The sequence below is a fragment of the Calypte anna genome, chromosome 4A, assembly GCF_003957555.1.
Source record: "Calypte anna isolate BGI_N300 chromosome 4A, bCalAnn1_v1.p, whole genome shotgun sequence".
Classification (NCBI taxonomy): Eukaryota; Metazoa; Chordata; class Aves; order Apodiformes; family Trochilidae; genus Calypte; species Calypte anna.
The window spans coordinates 22,759,749-22,775,369 of record NC_044248.1 but is presented as its reverse complement, the minus strand read 5'-3'; the positions used below and the strand labels follow the sequence as shown (position 1 = coordinate 22,775,369).

Here is a 15,621-nt window from a genome sequence, read left to right as displayed (position 1 = left end):
CAGTTGAGCACGAGTCTGTCCTTAGTAAGGCTGAAAGAAAGTTACCAGCATTTAAATGATTCATTTTTTAGTTGAGGACCTTCTGTTGTGACAGAGCAGCTTTTACCCTCCATTCTCACTATGAATTTTGGAGAGCAAACTTGTGAGTTTTGGCTGTATTTCTTTCAGGCCTAAGGGACTGGCAAAGCCAACTTCTCCAGTGTGCAGTTTGACAAGGATGAGACTATATTTTTCACTCTACCAGATGTAGTCTTAAGGAAGCTGCTTGGTTTTGAAAGGTGTTGTCTTAAGTTTGAGATGCCAGATGAGTCCAAGAAACATTTTACTTTTTTTAATCAAAGTAAAAGGATCAGTCTGTCTGAAATTAGACAGGACATATTTCTTACTCTGTGTCAGTTCTGAAATTTGTAGTTGTCTTGATGTTACAAATGTGGTTTTTTTTCACAAGTTTGTGGCTTAAATAAAACTTTATTACTAATGATAAAAATGATAGTGTCTGTATTTCTGTGTCCCTAGAGCCATTTTCTAATCAGTCTTACATCAATGGGAATCAAGGTATTTGTAAATACCAGAAATTTTTGTCATCTTGTTATTGTCTGGATCAAACAGGCTGTTCATCAAAATGCTTTAAAATGTCTCATTCATTTAGTTAGGACACTTTAAATTTTTTTTAGAGGTTTTTATCTTGCAGACCAGCTCAGACTCCTAATGCCACTTGGAAGTTCTGAGTAGGTGTTTTCACATTATTGCACTCGATGGGATTTTGCAGGTTTTTTTTGTTTTGTTTGTTTGTTTTTAAATCAGATTTTACTTCTCTCTATGTTAAATATTTTCCCTGCATCTCTAATTTTCAGAGGAGTCAGCATCACTTAATTTCAGAAATGCTATTACTGGATGTGAAGAGACAGCCCTTCGGTTAATACTGTTAGTTGCTAACTATCTTGTACCTCTCAAGAATTGCCTGCTGACTGTTACTCAGTCATGCCATGCTTTTGCTGGTGTTACAGCCAGTCTGTGTGGACTTTCTGCTCTGGGTTTAGAGAAGTTTACTGGCACCATTCCCCAATGTTCTGTGGTATGTTTCATTTCAAAGGTTGTCACTTGCTTTACTTCATTTTTCTTGATGGTCTCGTCACTGTCTGTTAATGTGGTTGGAAGGGTAGCTGTAAGTGATCATTCTTAGTTTTAATTGAAGGAGTCATACATGTTTCCATTTCAACCATGAGTCTTACAGTAACTTTAAAATGTTATGGTTTAGGTTAATAGTTACTTTTGTCTTGGATAACTTCTTGTCTTGCCAAGGCTCATGAAGCATAGTTGTTTGGAATTTTCTTTCTACAGTGTTGGTCACTGAGTGCCACCAAGAAGGATCTTCTTTTTACATTGGTTTACGTCTTGACTCTCAATTTGTTTCTTATCTCTCATTGACAGCAGAGTAGTATAAAAGGACAGTACTTCAGAGTGGTACTTCATTGTTAATTATAGCATACTCACATAAGCTCTAGATACAAGGTAAGGGAAAGCTGTGAATTAGCCCTGCTACTGGAAATCTAAGTGCTCAAAATAAGAACAAATGTAATGTTATAAAAAGATTTCTCTTCTGGAATACGGCAGAAGGAGAAGCCCCTCAGTGGTAAACCTCAGCCTCTTTTTAATATAGTCATAGCTGAGTGACTTACACTGAAATGTGATTTTATTTTTTTTCCTCAGTATGTTTCATGCCTTTTCTTGAAAGATTGATTCTCATTTGTCCTTCATTTATCATGTGCAAAGAATGGATGATCCACTTTTACAAATAATTTTAGCCTTTTCAGTGTTCCTTTTGCTTATCTGATAACTGTTTTCAGCCTGTATCATGTTCATCTAGGAGCTTGTCTCTTAAGAGACACTGTGCTCAGTCAGATTCTTGCTGCTGTTTTGCTCTGTACTGTTGGGGCTGAGGGCTGCAGTGTCAGTAGATTTATCTGCTGTGTGTGTAGCTGGTCTCCCAGGATCTGGAGTTCTTCTATTTTTATTGCCCCATATTCAGTGATTTTTTTGTTAGTATTCACAGTCAGTCTTTGTCTCCATAGAGAATAAGAAATTGGTCTCCATATTACTTACCTGCTTTACTGGATCATTTATGAGTAAGTAAAAAACAGCATGGGCTGTAGCATGAATCCCATCAGAACTCCAGTAGTGCAGTTCTGCTGTTGTGAAAATTGACTGTTTATTCATTTCCTGTGCTTCTTAGTCCTTAAAATATTTCATGTCAGAGAACCATCTCTTTTTTGATAGTGGCTTGTCTTCTTTCAACGCTGTGTTGTGATCTGGTTGGAATTATTTTGGGACTTTAATTAGATTGTACTTGTAGATCAGATAGATGTTGCCTGGCTGTGTTCTTATTGACCCCTTAGAAGAACTCTGTTAGGGACGTAAAACAGGACTTCCTTTTACAGAAGGAGTTTTTTCCCAGTCCATCTAATTAATTACATAACTTAAGATCCACACACACATTAACATTTAGAAAAAAAAAATGCAGTAGCTTCTGCCACTCAATTTGAAGAGCTGTATTTTTTTTTCTCTCACAGCTGTCAAAAAATTAGTTGTTTGGGTCCAAAATATGAGCAAGACTTAATTTGAATTCATGTTCTTTTTGCTACTGGCATTTCAAGTACTTGGAGCTAAGAACTTCTGGCAAAGAGCACACAGGCAAAACAATTTGAAAAAAAATTTCCCTTTTTTTTTTTTTGTTTGTTTTGTTTTAATGCAATTCCCATATCTTTTTAACACATTATTTCCTTCTTCTATGTATATGAAATTTGCCATGTTTTTTTCCCTTCACATTCATAATAATTATAAAAGAAGCAAATGTCAAGAAAATTTTAGTAAAAATAAACTTAACAATGTGGGATGGGAGAGTGTTGGGGTGTGATCCTGTTATTATCCCTTTCACAAGGGAGTTTTGCACAGTGATAACACCTAGCCTGTTAAAGAAACATCTTGGCTTTATGGAGCTTGAATAATTATGTAAAATGCAAATAAACCAAGAAATGCAAGTTTTTCCCTGCTCAAACTTCAACAAGATAACTGAAATCTATAAATCACTATTGCTAGTGACAAGGGGCAGGTTCCTGGTCACTGAAGTCTGGGCATTTACACAGCATTTTGCCAGCCTTCGACACGATGGTCTAAATAAAGATCTAGTGGGAACTGGAAACTGTAATAAGTACAGATAATGTTAAATATAGAACCTCATAATTTTAATTTGTATTGTATAGCTAAAACAATCAAATCTAAAGCACAGTAAAACAATAATGGTCTTTATCTCTTTACATTTAAAAATTTATGTCTTGGAAATGATAGACTTGCATATTGCAGTGTTACAGTAACACTTCTTGGCTGTTGTGGTGGTTTCCCAGTGCAAGATCTTAACACAGTTGCTGTTAATGTGGCATTTCTGTTTTACAGATGCTTGCTGTTGTAGAATAACTCAAGCCAGGGTTGTAGCTATACAAATGGATTTGACCATAGGATAATGTAAATAGTTCTGGTCTGTCCATCCCTTTCAGGAAAGGGTATGTATTACTTGGTTGAAACTTAAAGCCTATGTATGCATATGCATAGGGAGAGTATTTCAGGTATGATTTCAGCTATGATTTGAGAAAATGGGTAAGCATTTAGTTCTTGTTACTCAGATTCCTATGCTGCTTTTCATGAAACTCTGCAAACTGCAGATTTTAAGTCAGTCTGACCCACTGGCTCTTGCGGCGCCACTGAACCTCTGTATGCATATGGAAGACAGGACAGCAGTTACTGTAGGACCTTTGTGGGATTTGGAATTAAAGAAGGGCCTATAAGGGTGTCCTCACTTAGCCTCCACATGAGCTTCTGAGTCTCTACTCCCAGCATTCTCTTAGCTTACAGTCATTTTAAAGAATAATCGAAGAGGCTCAACTTCACATTAATCAGAAATTACTTTTAACCAGTTTATGACTGAGGATGTGAATCTTCTGAACTAATTTAGAAAAATCAGTAAAAGTTTCTACAGTTTTGCACTAGACTCATTACTATCACTGTACCTGACCTGATTAGAAGGAATTTGCTTCATGTTTGTAGTGGCTGAGTTAATGCTAGTAAGGTGTTGTCCTGAAAGTGTGTTCTGCTCTTCTTTTAATTCTTTTCTTGTCTTCTAACCAGTTGTTTTTAGTGTTGTAGAGAATGTGCCTTGTAAAGATAATGAAACTAGGTACATGAGCAGATTTCTTCTTTGAAGGAAGTGAGCTGTGCTCTGTAGAATTCTTGAATTTGTTTTCTGTATATCCTTAAAGTGCTGAAAGAGGCACCAGCTGCATTGATAGGCATGAAGCTAAAGCATCAACAGGACATCATAGTCAGGATGACACATACAGGTGAGGCAGTGCCTTACCCCACAGACTGCTCTGTCTGTGGCTGGTGTCCTTTTACTGGTTTTTGTTTGTTTGATTTGTTTCTTAACAAAGTCTAAAAAGCTGGCTCATTGCTCATTTGAGCATACACTCTGGCATCTAAAGTACCCTGAATTTTGTATAGAACAGCATGGTTATATGGCTGTGATGCAGGAAGGGCAGCAAGGCTCAGAGGTGACAGGAAGATCATAGAAAGGGTGTAAAGGAAGATTTATGAAAGTTTAGTAAAGGAAAATACAGTTCAAAGAGGGGCCAGTAATCCATTTAAGGTGTTGAAAGTGTGTAACCGGCAGAGAAAAAACAAGTGAAGTATTTCATACTTGAACAATTTGATTTTTGGTGATGTTTGGTGATCTTTTGTCTTTAGTTTGATATTGCCACTGGATTTCATGGTTCTTTCATGTTGATGCAGCTAGATGAATCATAGAATCGGCTGGGTTGGAAGGGACCTCAGAGATCATCAAGTCCAACCCTTGATCCACTACCACTGCAGTTACCAGACCATGGCACTGAGTGCCACATCCAGTCTCTTTTTAAATATCTCCAGGGACAGAGAATCCATCATCACCGTTCTGTATTTGAGCAGAAGTCTTCCCAGTGTAATAGATCTTGCTTCAAGTATTTCAACTGGGAGTATAGTAAAGTTGCAAGTACTGTGCTTTCATAATACTTTACTAATTAGCATTGTTCTGTGTTTGGATGCTGTGCTTTACCAGGCCAGAGAGACTTAACATTGGATGTGATGGTGCCTATGGAGTGAATGAGGAACTGAGCTCATTTTGGAAAGGAGCTGCCTAAAACCAGTTATAAATTAAAGGACTGGTGGGAAAAGATACATGTTCTGAAAGATAATATAATCTAAGAGATGGAGATAAAAGTTTAACTCTTGTACTCTTGTATTGTAGGGTTCTGTCCACCAGGTATCAACCTGGCTTCTTAGGCACAACATGCTGAAGAAATACACTACTTTGCATCTGTGTGTTCATTTTACGGTAGAGACAGTGTCTGTAAGAAAACTTGAAAAAGTAATTATCTGCCAGTGCTGATAACAAATACCACCAACACAGTGTGTATTGAATGCTCTTGAGAAATTATGGGTCTCCAGCAGAGCAGGTGAACAGGAATAATCCATGCTGTGATCAGCTTTTCACAGCATTTCAAGTATTGCAACAGAAAAGCTATAAAAATTAGGTGGTTGCAGAAAGACATAGATACAGCAGTGGAAAAACAGGTACTTAAAATGTATAATGTCATGGGAGATTTGAGTTTAAAAATAAACTTCAGTTTTTAAAATGCTGTTCCCAGTTGCTCTCAGTGTATCATGCTCTTCAGCTTGTATCAGAGGACCACTCTCCTTTATAACAGTTTTTATCACTTTGTAATATTTTTGGGTGGCAGTTGTCAATTAAATGTGTTTTCTATGCTAGAAAAGTACTGAATCTGGATATGCTTCAACATTGGAAATTACTATCCTATAGCGTGTCTCTGCATATTTTTTTCTCTCCTGGAACAGAGAAAAGATGTAAAACTTCTTTTATTTATTTATTGATTCATTGATTGAAATGTTTTTTTCTCAATAACTTAAGATTCTTGAAATGACATAGTATTTCATCATATTCGTGATATTCATCACGAACATTCATTCATATTTGATCATAATCAGTGAAGCAACTTAGTTTCACTATTAACCTGAGGAATTTGATTTATGAAGCATTTGTCAAGAAACTTAACAATTTTGGCCTTTTCTTTTGAAATGTTTTTAATAAGGTGATGTAGGATGATGTCTGCTGGTATTTTAGACAAAAGTATTCAGCTTCAGTTGTTCTGCTGTTACTATGCTATTAGTTCATCCTCACAGTGCCAGGGAACTCTTTATAGTTTACTAGGCTGTGAAACAACTTCAAAATTGAAAGTAAAAAGTAGTTGACATGCATGATTACTTTGCACCACAGGTTTATACTCGCAAATGAGACATACTTTCAATCTCAAAAAGTCTGAAATAGGGATGTTTGGTAAAAAAGCTGCTCAGATTATCAGACATACAACTTATTTCCCCCCTTCTTGTTCAATTATCCCTCTGGTACATGTGAACTCAATGCTTCTCCTTCACCAACTTTTTCCCCATCTTGTTGTTAACTACTAATGTGGCTCACATATGCTCCCTGAAAGTCTCCTGCTCTCTCCTGCACTTCCAGAGACTTCTGTAGTGCAAGAACAGTAAAGCTGGTGGCACACAAATGTCAGAAAGAAAAGTCAGAACGTTAGAAGATGGTGTTACCATGACTTGCAATTACAGTAATCTTGGTTATTGCTGTAAATGTGGTTTGGAGTACCTAATAATTTCTAAAATTTGCACTGTCTCACTAATCTACTTTTTCTCTCTTATCTCTAGCTCTTCTGTAATCCTATAATTTACTTTCTGCAGTGTTGTTCAGTATTGTGTATGGCTTTTGAAATCTAAAAGTCTTGCTACCTCCCATTTTAACTGACTTTGGAGTGGAGACTGTTGAATTCTGATGTAAAGTAGGCTGGCTTACAGCCTGTAACAGCCTAGATTATATGATAGTTGATACAACCAAATCCACTGCTGAGAGACAGGTATTAGTTTGAGGTTTGTGTGTAGCTAGTAACCTGACTGAGCAAATCCACTTACAGGCTTTGCTTTGCAAAGTGACCTCCAGTAACCTCTTAGGTGCAGGTGTCTGTAACTTTGCCAACCTTACTTTGGTAAAAATTTTAAACCCAAAGAAGCCATGAGACCTATTACCCATCTAATTTTTAAGAGTGGATGATTATGTTTTTCCTATCTTGGTGTGCCTTCCCCTGTTGGGGCTTTTGGTGTTGATTGTTTTGTTTCTGGTTTCAGTGTTTGACTACAGCTACAGAGATTACATCCTGTCCTGGTATGGGCCACTCAGCAGAGATGAAGGGCAGCTGTACCAGCTGCTATCTGAGGACTTCTGGGAGATTGCCAAGCAGCTGCGACAGAGGCTGAGTCACATTGATGTAGTTAAAGTCGTCTGCAATGATGTAGTGAAAGCTTTACTCTCACACTTCTGTGACCTTAAAGGAGCCAATGCCAGGTAAAAACAAAGCTCTGCTTATTATTGGAATTTTCTGCTTTTCTCTTTGCTTTCAGTTGTGCTGTATCAGACAATGAAGAATGAAATGCTTTTGTGGGCATCTGATTAAGAAAGCAGTTCAAGGTTACTACCAATTTTAAAGATCAAGCAGGTTTTAGGACATCTATAAAATCTGTGGACAGAAACTTGTCCTTCTTTTCTCAGCATTTGGGTTCACTGCTGTTTCAGTTTCATCCTTGAATCCTTTCTTCACAGTAGGAGGTGGGCTTTATTAGCAGATTCTGCAAGTAGTGTGAGAGAGGCACTGTCAGAACAGTTAACAGACAAGATGATAGTTACTTGTACCTTTCCCAGAATAGCACCAGGGTTATTTCCATTCAGTTTCCCATTTCTTCTAGCCCTGGGAGGCAAGGCCTTGTGGTTTCTGTAAGTGGCCTGTCCTGCAGTAACAAGTCTTCTCTAATGGAAAAAGCATTGGCTTGATTTTCTTACTCTTGTTGAGGTTATCTTGCTAATTCCATAAATTTTCTTTTTGGCAAGGCTGTCTTTGTCCACTTAAAAAGGTCAGCTGTCTACTAAATAGTAGAGTTGCACCCAAATATTAATTGCAAATGGAAATTCTGAGTCTGTGCAGTTCTCCCATGTACAATGCATGTACACAATGTACAATTACTGTATCTGTGCATTAAATTTGGGCTTATCTCTGATGTGATTTGTCTGTTGTCAGATCCACAGATTTTTTACCTCCTTTCAAAGAAAAAAGATCAACTGTTTTTTTGTCAGGGACCAGTCTGTGTTTTGCCACTCGTGCTTCTTTCTCTTCTGGAGCGTAAAATAGATTTAATGTGCTTGTGGTAGATACCAGTTTTATGTAAACTGATGTGTAGGAAATTATGACAAAAAAAGAAACTAAAAGAGTAGTTAAATTGGAGAAAGAAGAAATGAAAGTGTATACACTTTGCACTAAATCTTGCATTGGCTTCTAGAAACTGCTTTATGTTGGCTCTGGAATGTGGTAGAAGTTTCTTAGTCAGGTAAAGCTCCTGAGTGTGCTCCTTGATTTTTAAGTATTATGCTTGCACTTGCCCTTTATTGTAGTAAAGCACTTGCTTTTGGGAAGAATTTAATTTGAACATGTAAAGTGTGAGCACATATATATAGATATAGATATAGATATATTTTTTTTTTAAACTGTGAATATATTCCTGTTTGAAGCTGGGGACATAAAATCCAAACTGCAGAATTATTATTAATGCTGATTTTTGAGGTTTCCTATCTACTGAGAATCATGACCACTTCTTCTAGGTGTGTGTTGGACTGTAATTTCCACTATGCAGAGCTAAAATAAATTATCTTGGCTATTTTCCAGTTAACTTTTTTTACTCTGAAATGGTAAATGCACCTTAGTCAGTGCTGGGTAAGGCAGGTTATGAAAAAAATCCCATCAAGAACTAATGTGATAGTGGGTTAAAAAAAAACAGCCCCACAGCTGTAACTGCAGATTTTGTATAGGTTGAAAGTGGACTTACTGGCTGTTTTACACATAAATCAAGGCTGGAAATTCACTAAGAGAAATGTCTGGCTTTAATAATGCTGCATGATGCAAAATGTGAAGCACTAGCGTGTCCTTATGCTGCTCATCCAAACTTGCTCAAAAAGTCCAGGAAACTTTATGGAACTGGCACAGTGCTAAAATGTTTGGCAGATGGAGAGAGTTTAAGTGCTATGTGTGCAGTGTGTTAAAGTTGGCAGAAATATGGTGTTGTGCTCATATGCTACTGATAGAATTTTTACTGCCAGGTGATCTCAGCTTGCACGTAATAAACCTGTGAGCGCAGCCAAAGACTCTGTTACTGTTTTCTTTACAAAGGAATTTGTATTTTTAAGAATCCTTAGAGTTTTGTACTAACTTGCCTATTGCTGTGGAGTTTACTGTGCTAGAACCTGCTGACATTCTAAGCTGAGAACTAGAACGTATTCTACTTCCAACTTGGAATATACAATTTCTTGGAAAGCCTTCTATTAGTTTCAGTATTGTCACAGTTCAAACAAAGAAACTTCTTCTTTCTAAGGTAGGGAACACAGATTTTGTCCTGAGCTACCTTTTGCTTTCTATCAACATTTTAATGACATTAGTTAATTTAAATTGGCATTTGCATGTTTCCCTCTGTGTCTCTAATAACAAATCCTGTTAGTTTGGGATGATAAATATAGTGGAACAGAGACTGCATTTAGAGTAAGGTATCTTTCCTGTTGTGACCCCTGTGGGAGCTCTGGATCTCTTTTCTGCTGCTTATTTCATACTGCAGTGTGACAGCACAGGACATTCTGTCTGTTTTCTGGTGGCTAACAAAGTTTTGTACCATCTCTGGAGGAGGTGCCACCTAAGCCACTTTATCTCGGTTTTCTTATATGACAACAGATAAGTTCACTAAAATACCACAAAGAAACTGTCAGAAATTAATTTTTCTTCAGTTTTTTGTCACTGGTGCACATCAGCCACAGAAATCCCCTTCAGTGTATTCACTGACTTTCTTCATGTTTTATCCGTGGAGCAGTATGTTGGAGGGGATGAAAATAGGCTGCAACATTTCAGAATAAGGCAGGGTGCTACAGTCCTTCCCTTTGCTCCTGCTTCCCCTCTGGCTTATCTTAATCACCGTGAGGCCCAGCTTAGTAATAAACAGTAAGTGGCCATCAGATGAGGAAAAATGGTTCCCTAAAGGAGAGAGAGCATGAGAGTCCCCTTCCACTTTGAACAGTGGAAGGCAGGGAATCAGAAGAGGGAAAAGCCTGGCAGTGTTAGGGCTTTATATATTCTATCTCCTGGATTTCTTGATTGACAAGAATTACCTGCACCTTCCAGACACCTCTACAGAGTGAAAGGAGGGCAGGTAACATTCCTCTAGCCATGGGCAGAACTGTCTTAGGTGGCACAGAGCTATGCAAGCTGTAGGCAAGACAACTCCCAATTTACTCTTTTTACATGCGTCACAGGGGTGAGTCTTGATGTCCAGCTGGTGCTCCAAAGATCCTGTCACTTTTCAGATACAGAATTTGTGGCAATTGTGAATATTTTAGATAGGAAACCATTTCATTTCTAGTATTAGCTCAGTGTAGAAGTAGAATTTTATGTGATCGGGGAATGACAGTGAGCTGAATAAGGTGGTGTATAATGCTGGAAACACTCACATTGGTATGTGGGTGCAGCACTCTCTGTGGCAGAAATACACATTCCAGGAGGCTACAATTACCTGATTTTGGGCATATAATCTTACTCTGGTAACATGGTATGTCTGTTGTAAGGAAGAGGTAGCTATTCCTCTGCATGCATTGTACAGCCAGTATCAGAAGGACTTAGCAAAGTGAAAACATTGAGTGTCCACATGGAGGGGAGAGGTAGTTCTCTTATGCTTATGGTGGGCTAAGGGTAACCAGATCAGATATTACTACAGAACTATTAATATTAGGTAGATGACATAATTTTCTGGTGATCTCTAAACAGCAATGTAAACAAAGTGAGATTTAGGCAAATGGGATCTGAAGATAAGTAACTGAACCTCCTGACAAGCAGGGGGTTTTGAACAAATCTCAGTGAGAAGTTACAGTTACATGGATTTATTTTCTCCTATATTTTTTGATTTGGAGTCTTCTCTGTCTTTAATGTACAGGTGGGACACCTTAATCGCAAAAGTGTCTGGCAAGTTGACTGCTCAGTGACATATGATGGGATGCTCGGAAGTGTTTGTGTGTGTTTGTGTCTGAACTTGCAGCCTAAGTCATGACTTAGCAAAATGGATGCTTGGGGGCTGCAGGCTACTCCCAGTGTTGGTTCTGAACCAGTATTTAAGGGTTCAGAGTTCTTGGAAAGTGGGAGGAGGTGGGAAATTGTTGTTTGAGTGATAGTGTGACAAGCAGTTCGAGGATTTCAGTTCATATTGTATGTGTTCTGATAATATTCCTTTTGTTTTCTGTATATTACTGACAGGGTAAGTAAGGAGAGAAGGCAACTCAGTTTCTAATTTGTGTGAATACCTATGCACATACAGGTTATATTTTTGGTGATCACAATATGTATAGTCAGTAAAACTAAAAGATGCCACCACAAACTGATCAAGAGCAGGTTGATGCAAAGGGAATTTAAGCACTTGAGACTTAATTTGATTAATCCTATAGTTGCATCTAAGTTTTCAGGAGAGCTACTAAATACTTCCCACAGTTCTTGTTTTTCTTTTATACTTCCTTTTACCACTCACAAACCAGGAATGCCAAGAACTGCTTATCACACTCAGCCTCTGGAGAGGAGTATCAAGATGATTAGTATGAAATTTAGAGGTTTGTTGCAATGGGAGCAGCTGTCTGAAAGTACTGAGAACAAAATAGTCATAATGAGGCAAAGTCTGAGCACATTAATAAAGTTAACTCATGGGTAGCACCATATCTGAAGCGCACCATTGACTTCAAGCTTCATTGTGGGAAGTCTGGGTGTCCTGTTACGATCCATGATTCTATGATTATGTCCCAGACATCACAATAAGCATTAGGACCTCCTAGTGCTGACATGGTCATACCATAGCTTGTAAGCCTTCATGTGTTCTTTGGGTCTGATACAAACATGACATGTCAGATGCTCTTTCCTGAAGGAGGTTAGTGTGACATGTACAAAAGATATGGTTATCTTCACAGTTAATATCAGGTAAAGTGACTTATAATCTCGCTTCCGTATCTTGATGAAAAAGACAACTGTGGAAGTGTTGGCTTTGTCCTTATTTTTTGTTGTTCTTTTGAAGTTTGTGCTCTGTTGTAGAGTTTCCAGGTGTGTTTTATGATGCTGGCATGTAAAGGTCTAAATTTGTTTGTTAAAAAGTTCAAACAGATGAAGCAGTTCCTGTTCTGCTGCACTGTAAAGCTTAGAGATCTGAGGGCAATGTGGGTGAAGAGATGCAGTCTGCATGTGGTTCTGGTAGTTCTCATCAGTTCGATGAAAGCACGTGCTGAGTGTTGAATGTACTGATGAAAGTCATTTAGAGTGAGTTGCATGTGTACTTCAGCTCACAATTGCACTGATTTGAGAGTTAAATGTAACAGCAAGATGCTCTCTTGAAAGACTAAATAAACAGCAAGGCTGAAGGGAACATTTTGTGATATATTTATTTATTTAAAGAGAAAGAACTCAGGTAATTTCCTGCAGAGTTGTTTTGCAGATTTTTGGTTTTTTGACTGGTGGTGTTTTGTGGTGGTGTTTTGTGTGGGTTTTTTTCCCCCCTTTTTAAAAGTATTTTTTTTATTTCTTGTCTTCTTATTTTCTTTTTTCTCTTCTTTTCTTTTTCTTTTTTTTCTTTTCTACATATTTATTTATTTGCCTGCACCTTATTTTCAATTAACCCAATAGAAAGGAGTTTGCTTTAGCAGGCCCTGCCAAATATTTGGGTTATTTAATAGTGCTTAATATCTTTATTGGCACTAGAGAGATGTAGTAGCACTCTGCTTAGTGTACATGCATGTGGATTGGAGTTAAACTTTGGTTTTCCTGTTGGTCTCTGCAAAGTGAGCAGTGCCTTTCTTTACTCTTGATCATGTTCCCATGAAGCTGAAGATCCAGGTTTTATATCAAGCCTTACGAATATACCTGATCAGGACATTTTAGCTCCTGCTTCAGCATAGTAAACAGTCACGGTTCAGTAGCAGAGCAGTGGCATTAATACTTCCATGATTGCTCACTGCTTCTTTGTTTTATGGGTTACAAGGGATACTGTTTTCTGGCCAGACCTTTCTCTGACACACTTTATGTTTTCCCTGCAAGCTGATCAATGGATATATTGAGCTAAATAGAAGTGTAGTGCCTTGCGTGTAAATGCAAAGGAGAAAATAAACTGGGATGTCTTATCTTGTCTGTTTTACCACTGGCAAGTTGATATATTTTGTAGCTGCTAAGCCTCCCTTCAAGCTTCCTCACCAGCTTTGTCTCCCCCTTATTTCTCTTGCCCAAACAGCAATGAAAACTGCAGGATTTGTTGACACAAATTCCTGAAAGTTTTGTTTCTCTATTGTTTTCATGAATATCTGGTGGGGTTCTGTACCTTCCCTTTTGCTTTCTGGATTACATTTTAGGTACAGCTTAGGTAGGAAAACAATTGGAAGAACCCTTCTTCTAGAGAGTTGGGCCATCTTTGGTAATGGAGGCTACTCCAGAAAAGAATTCAAACACTTCTTAAATGGCCTGTCAACTAGAGAGTATGAAACTCCACTCTCCCCTTGCATTCCTGTAGGCAGAAACACATTTAACAAATGAGAAGGGTAAGAGTCAAATATTTGCCTTTCTACTTGTTTATGGTCTTGGATTTTCTGCTTGGGTTCAGTTGACCATGTATCAGAAAAGCCCTGGCACAAGTCCAACCCAGCCAAGCTGTATGTATTGCCTGTTTACTTGGGAGTGAATCTGCACAACAGGGAGACACAAGATGGTGAGAAATGGTGTCTTTTCTTGCATGGTAATATAGGTGCAGTTAATGCTTCAGGGTGTTTGTAGTCCAAACAGACTGATGTTCCTCAGGAGGCTTGTAGAGAGTTATCAAAGACTAATCTTGGCTTTCATGAACATACATGTTTCATGTTTTGCGCATGTTACCAAAGTATAGCTTGATCCAATTGCTGTGCAGGATGTCCCACAAATAAGGTAAGGTTGTCCAAAAGGGATGGAGGGTTTGTGTTCACAGGCAGAAAAGCAATCACCTCCTTTAGTGCTTTTAGTTCTAATGCTGTATCACAGTTGTTAATAAGCAGGAAGCAGTTGAAGGGGGAGGTGAGTTTGCTGCTAGCCATCTAATTAAGTCATTCTGATTGCCAGCATTTTGCCTGTGCTTCTGCTTTCTAAGTTTTAGCTAAGTTTGGGTGGACCAACCTGTCCAGAAATGGAAGATTTTACTTCCCCAGTAAGAGATGGCTGTACAGAAATGACCCAGACTTTCTGTCTGCCTCAGATATGTCTGGTTTTGGATAAATAATTGATGCCTTTAGAGAGAGCCTGTGGTGGGTAATGTTTGATGCAATGTAGAGTAGGCTGTAGGCTATGTCTGCATATTCCTATGCAATAGGAATGTAAATGAGTGAGGGAAATAACTAGGCATTAGGCTGCCAGAGAGAAAAGATCCTATATGAACAAGACAAACAGCTTTCTGAACTCAGTCAACTGCATGAACTGTGCTGGTTGATAGTGAAGACTACACATCATCTTCATAAACCACTGCTCCTCAGAAGAAGAGAATTTACATCCAAGCAGTTCCAACAGACGTGCTTTAAAAATTTTCTGACTTGGAACTATTGAAACCCTCTTCATGATCCACATCTAAAAACAAATCGTTTCATTAGGGATTGAATAAGAAGCTTCAGTCAGATTGAAAATAAATGTCATCTTTACCTTCCTATTGTTCTGCAAAGTAATCAAAAACTTAATTTCGGTCACCCTGAGATGAATTACTTGTATTATTAGAAGAAAATTAGAGCTATAATAATACTGTGACTGAACTTACTTGCTTCTTCCAGAACTGACTAGCAAAAAGCAGTTGTTACACAGTGTAGCCTGTCACTAGTGGCCGTACAGCAGTGTCTCACTGAAAACGTTCATATTGACTGTGTACAGTTCTTTGTCACTTTGTCACGTACAGAGGCAGTGAGGTTGGTGCAGCTCTGTGAGTAACAGTCAGGACAGCAGTCTTTAGCTCTGGGAAGGAAGCAGATGATGGGAGGAGGCACTGGTAAGAGTTGTGACAGATCTGGGCCTTTGTAACACTTCAGAGCCTTCCTCAGTGGACCTGTCTTGGCTGCTTTTGGAAATGATCATGGCACCTCTTAGGTTACAGAAGACACACACAATGTCACCACTGTCATGGTCACCTTGCTATGGAACTGTAATTGTGTGATTGGAGGACATCAGGCACATGGCCAGGAAAGAACTGCCAGGGCACCTTGTCTCTGCTTCTACAGACATTTTTGTATTAAGAACAGGTGCTGCTGTGACCTGCACTGTGGAGTTCCCTTGGCATGTCCAGTCAAAAATTTTCTGACAAGTCCAGACAACCATTGATTGGCACCTGTGAGGGGATGAACTGGTC

The 15,621-nt window shown here is 38.4% G+C and overlaps 1 protein-coding gene across 1 annotated transcript in view; it reads left to right on the top strand.

The window, feature by feature from the left end:
- The window catches only part of SNX25 (sorting nexin 25), an 81,559-nt gene that overhangs the window by 12,499 nt on the left and 53,439 nt on the right, over nucleotides 1-15,621 (top strand). Inside the window, exon 3 of the mRNA XM_030450208.1 lies at nucleotides 7,294-7,510. Coding sequence (XP_030306068.1) covers nucleotides 7,294-7,510 — 217 coding nt within the window. The remainder of the gene's footprint in view (nucleotides 1-7,293; nucleotides 7,511-15,621) is intronic.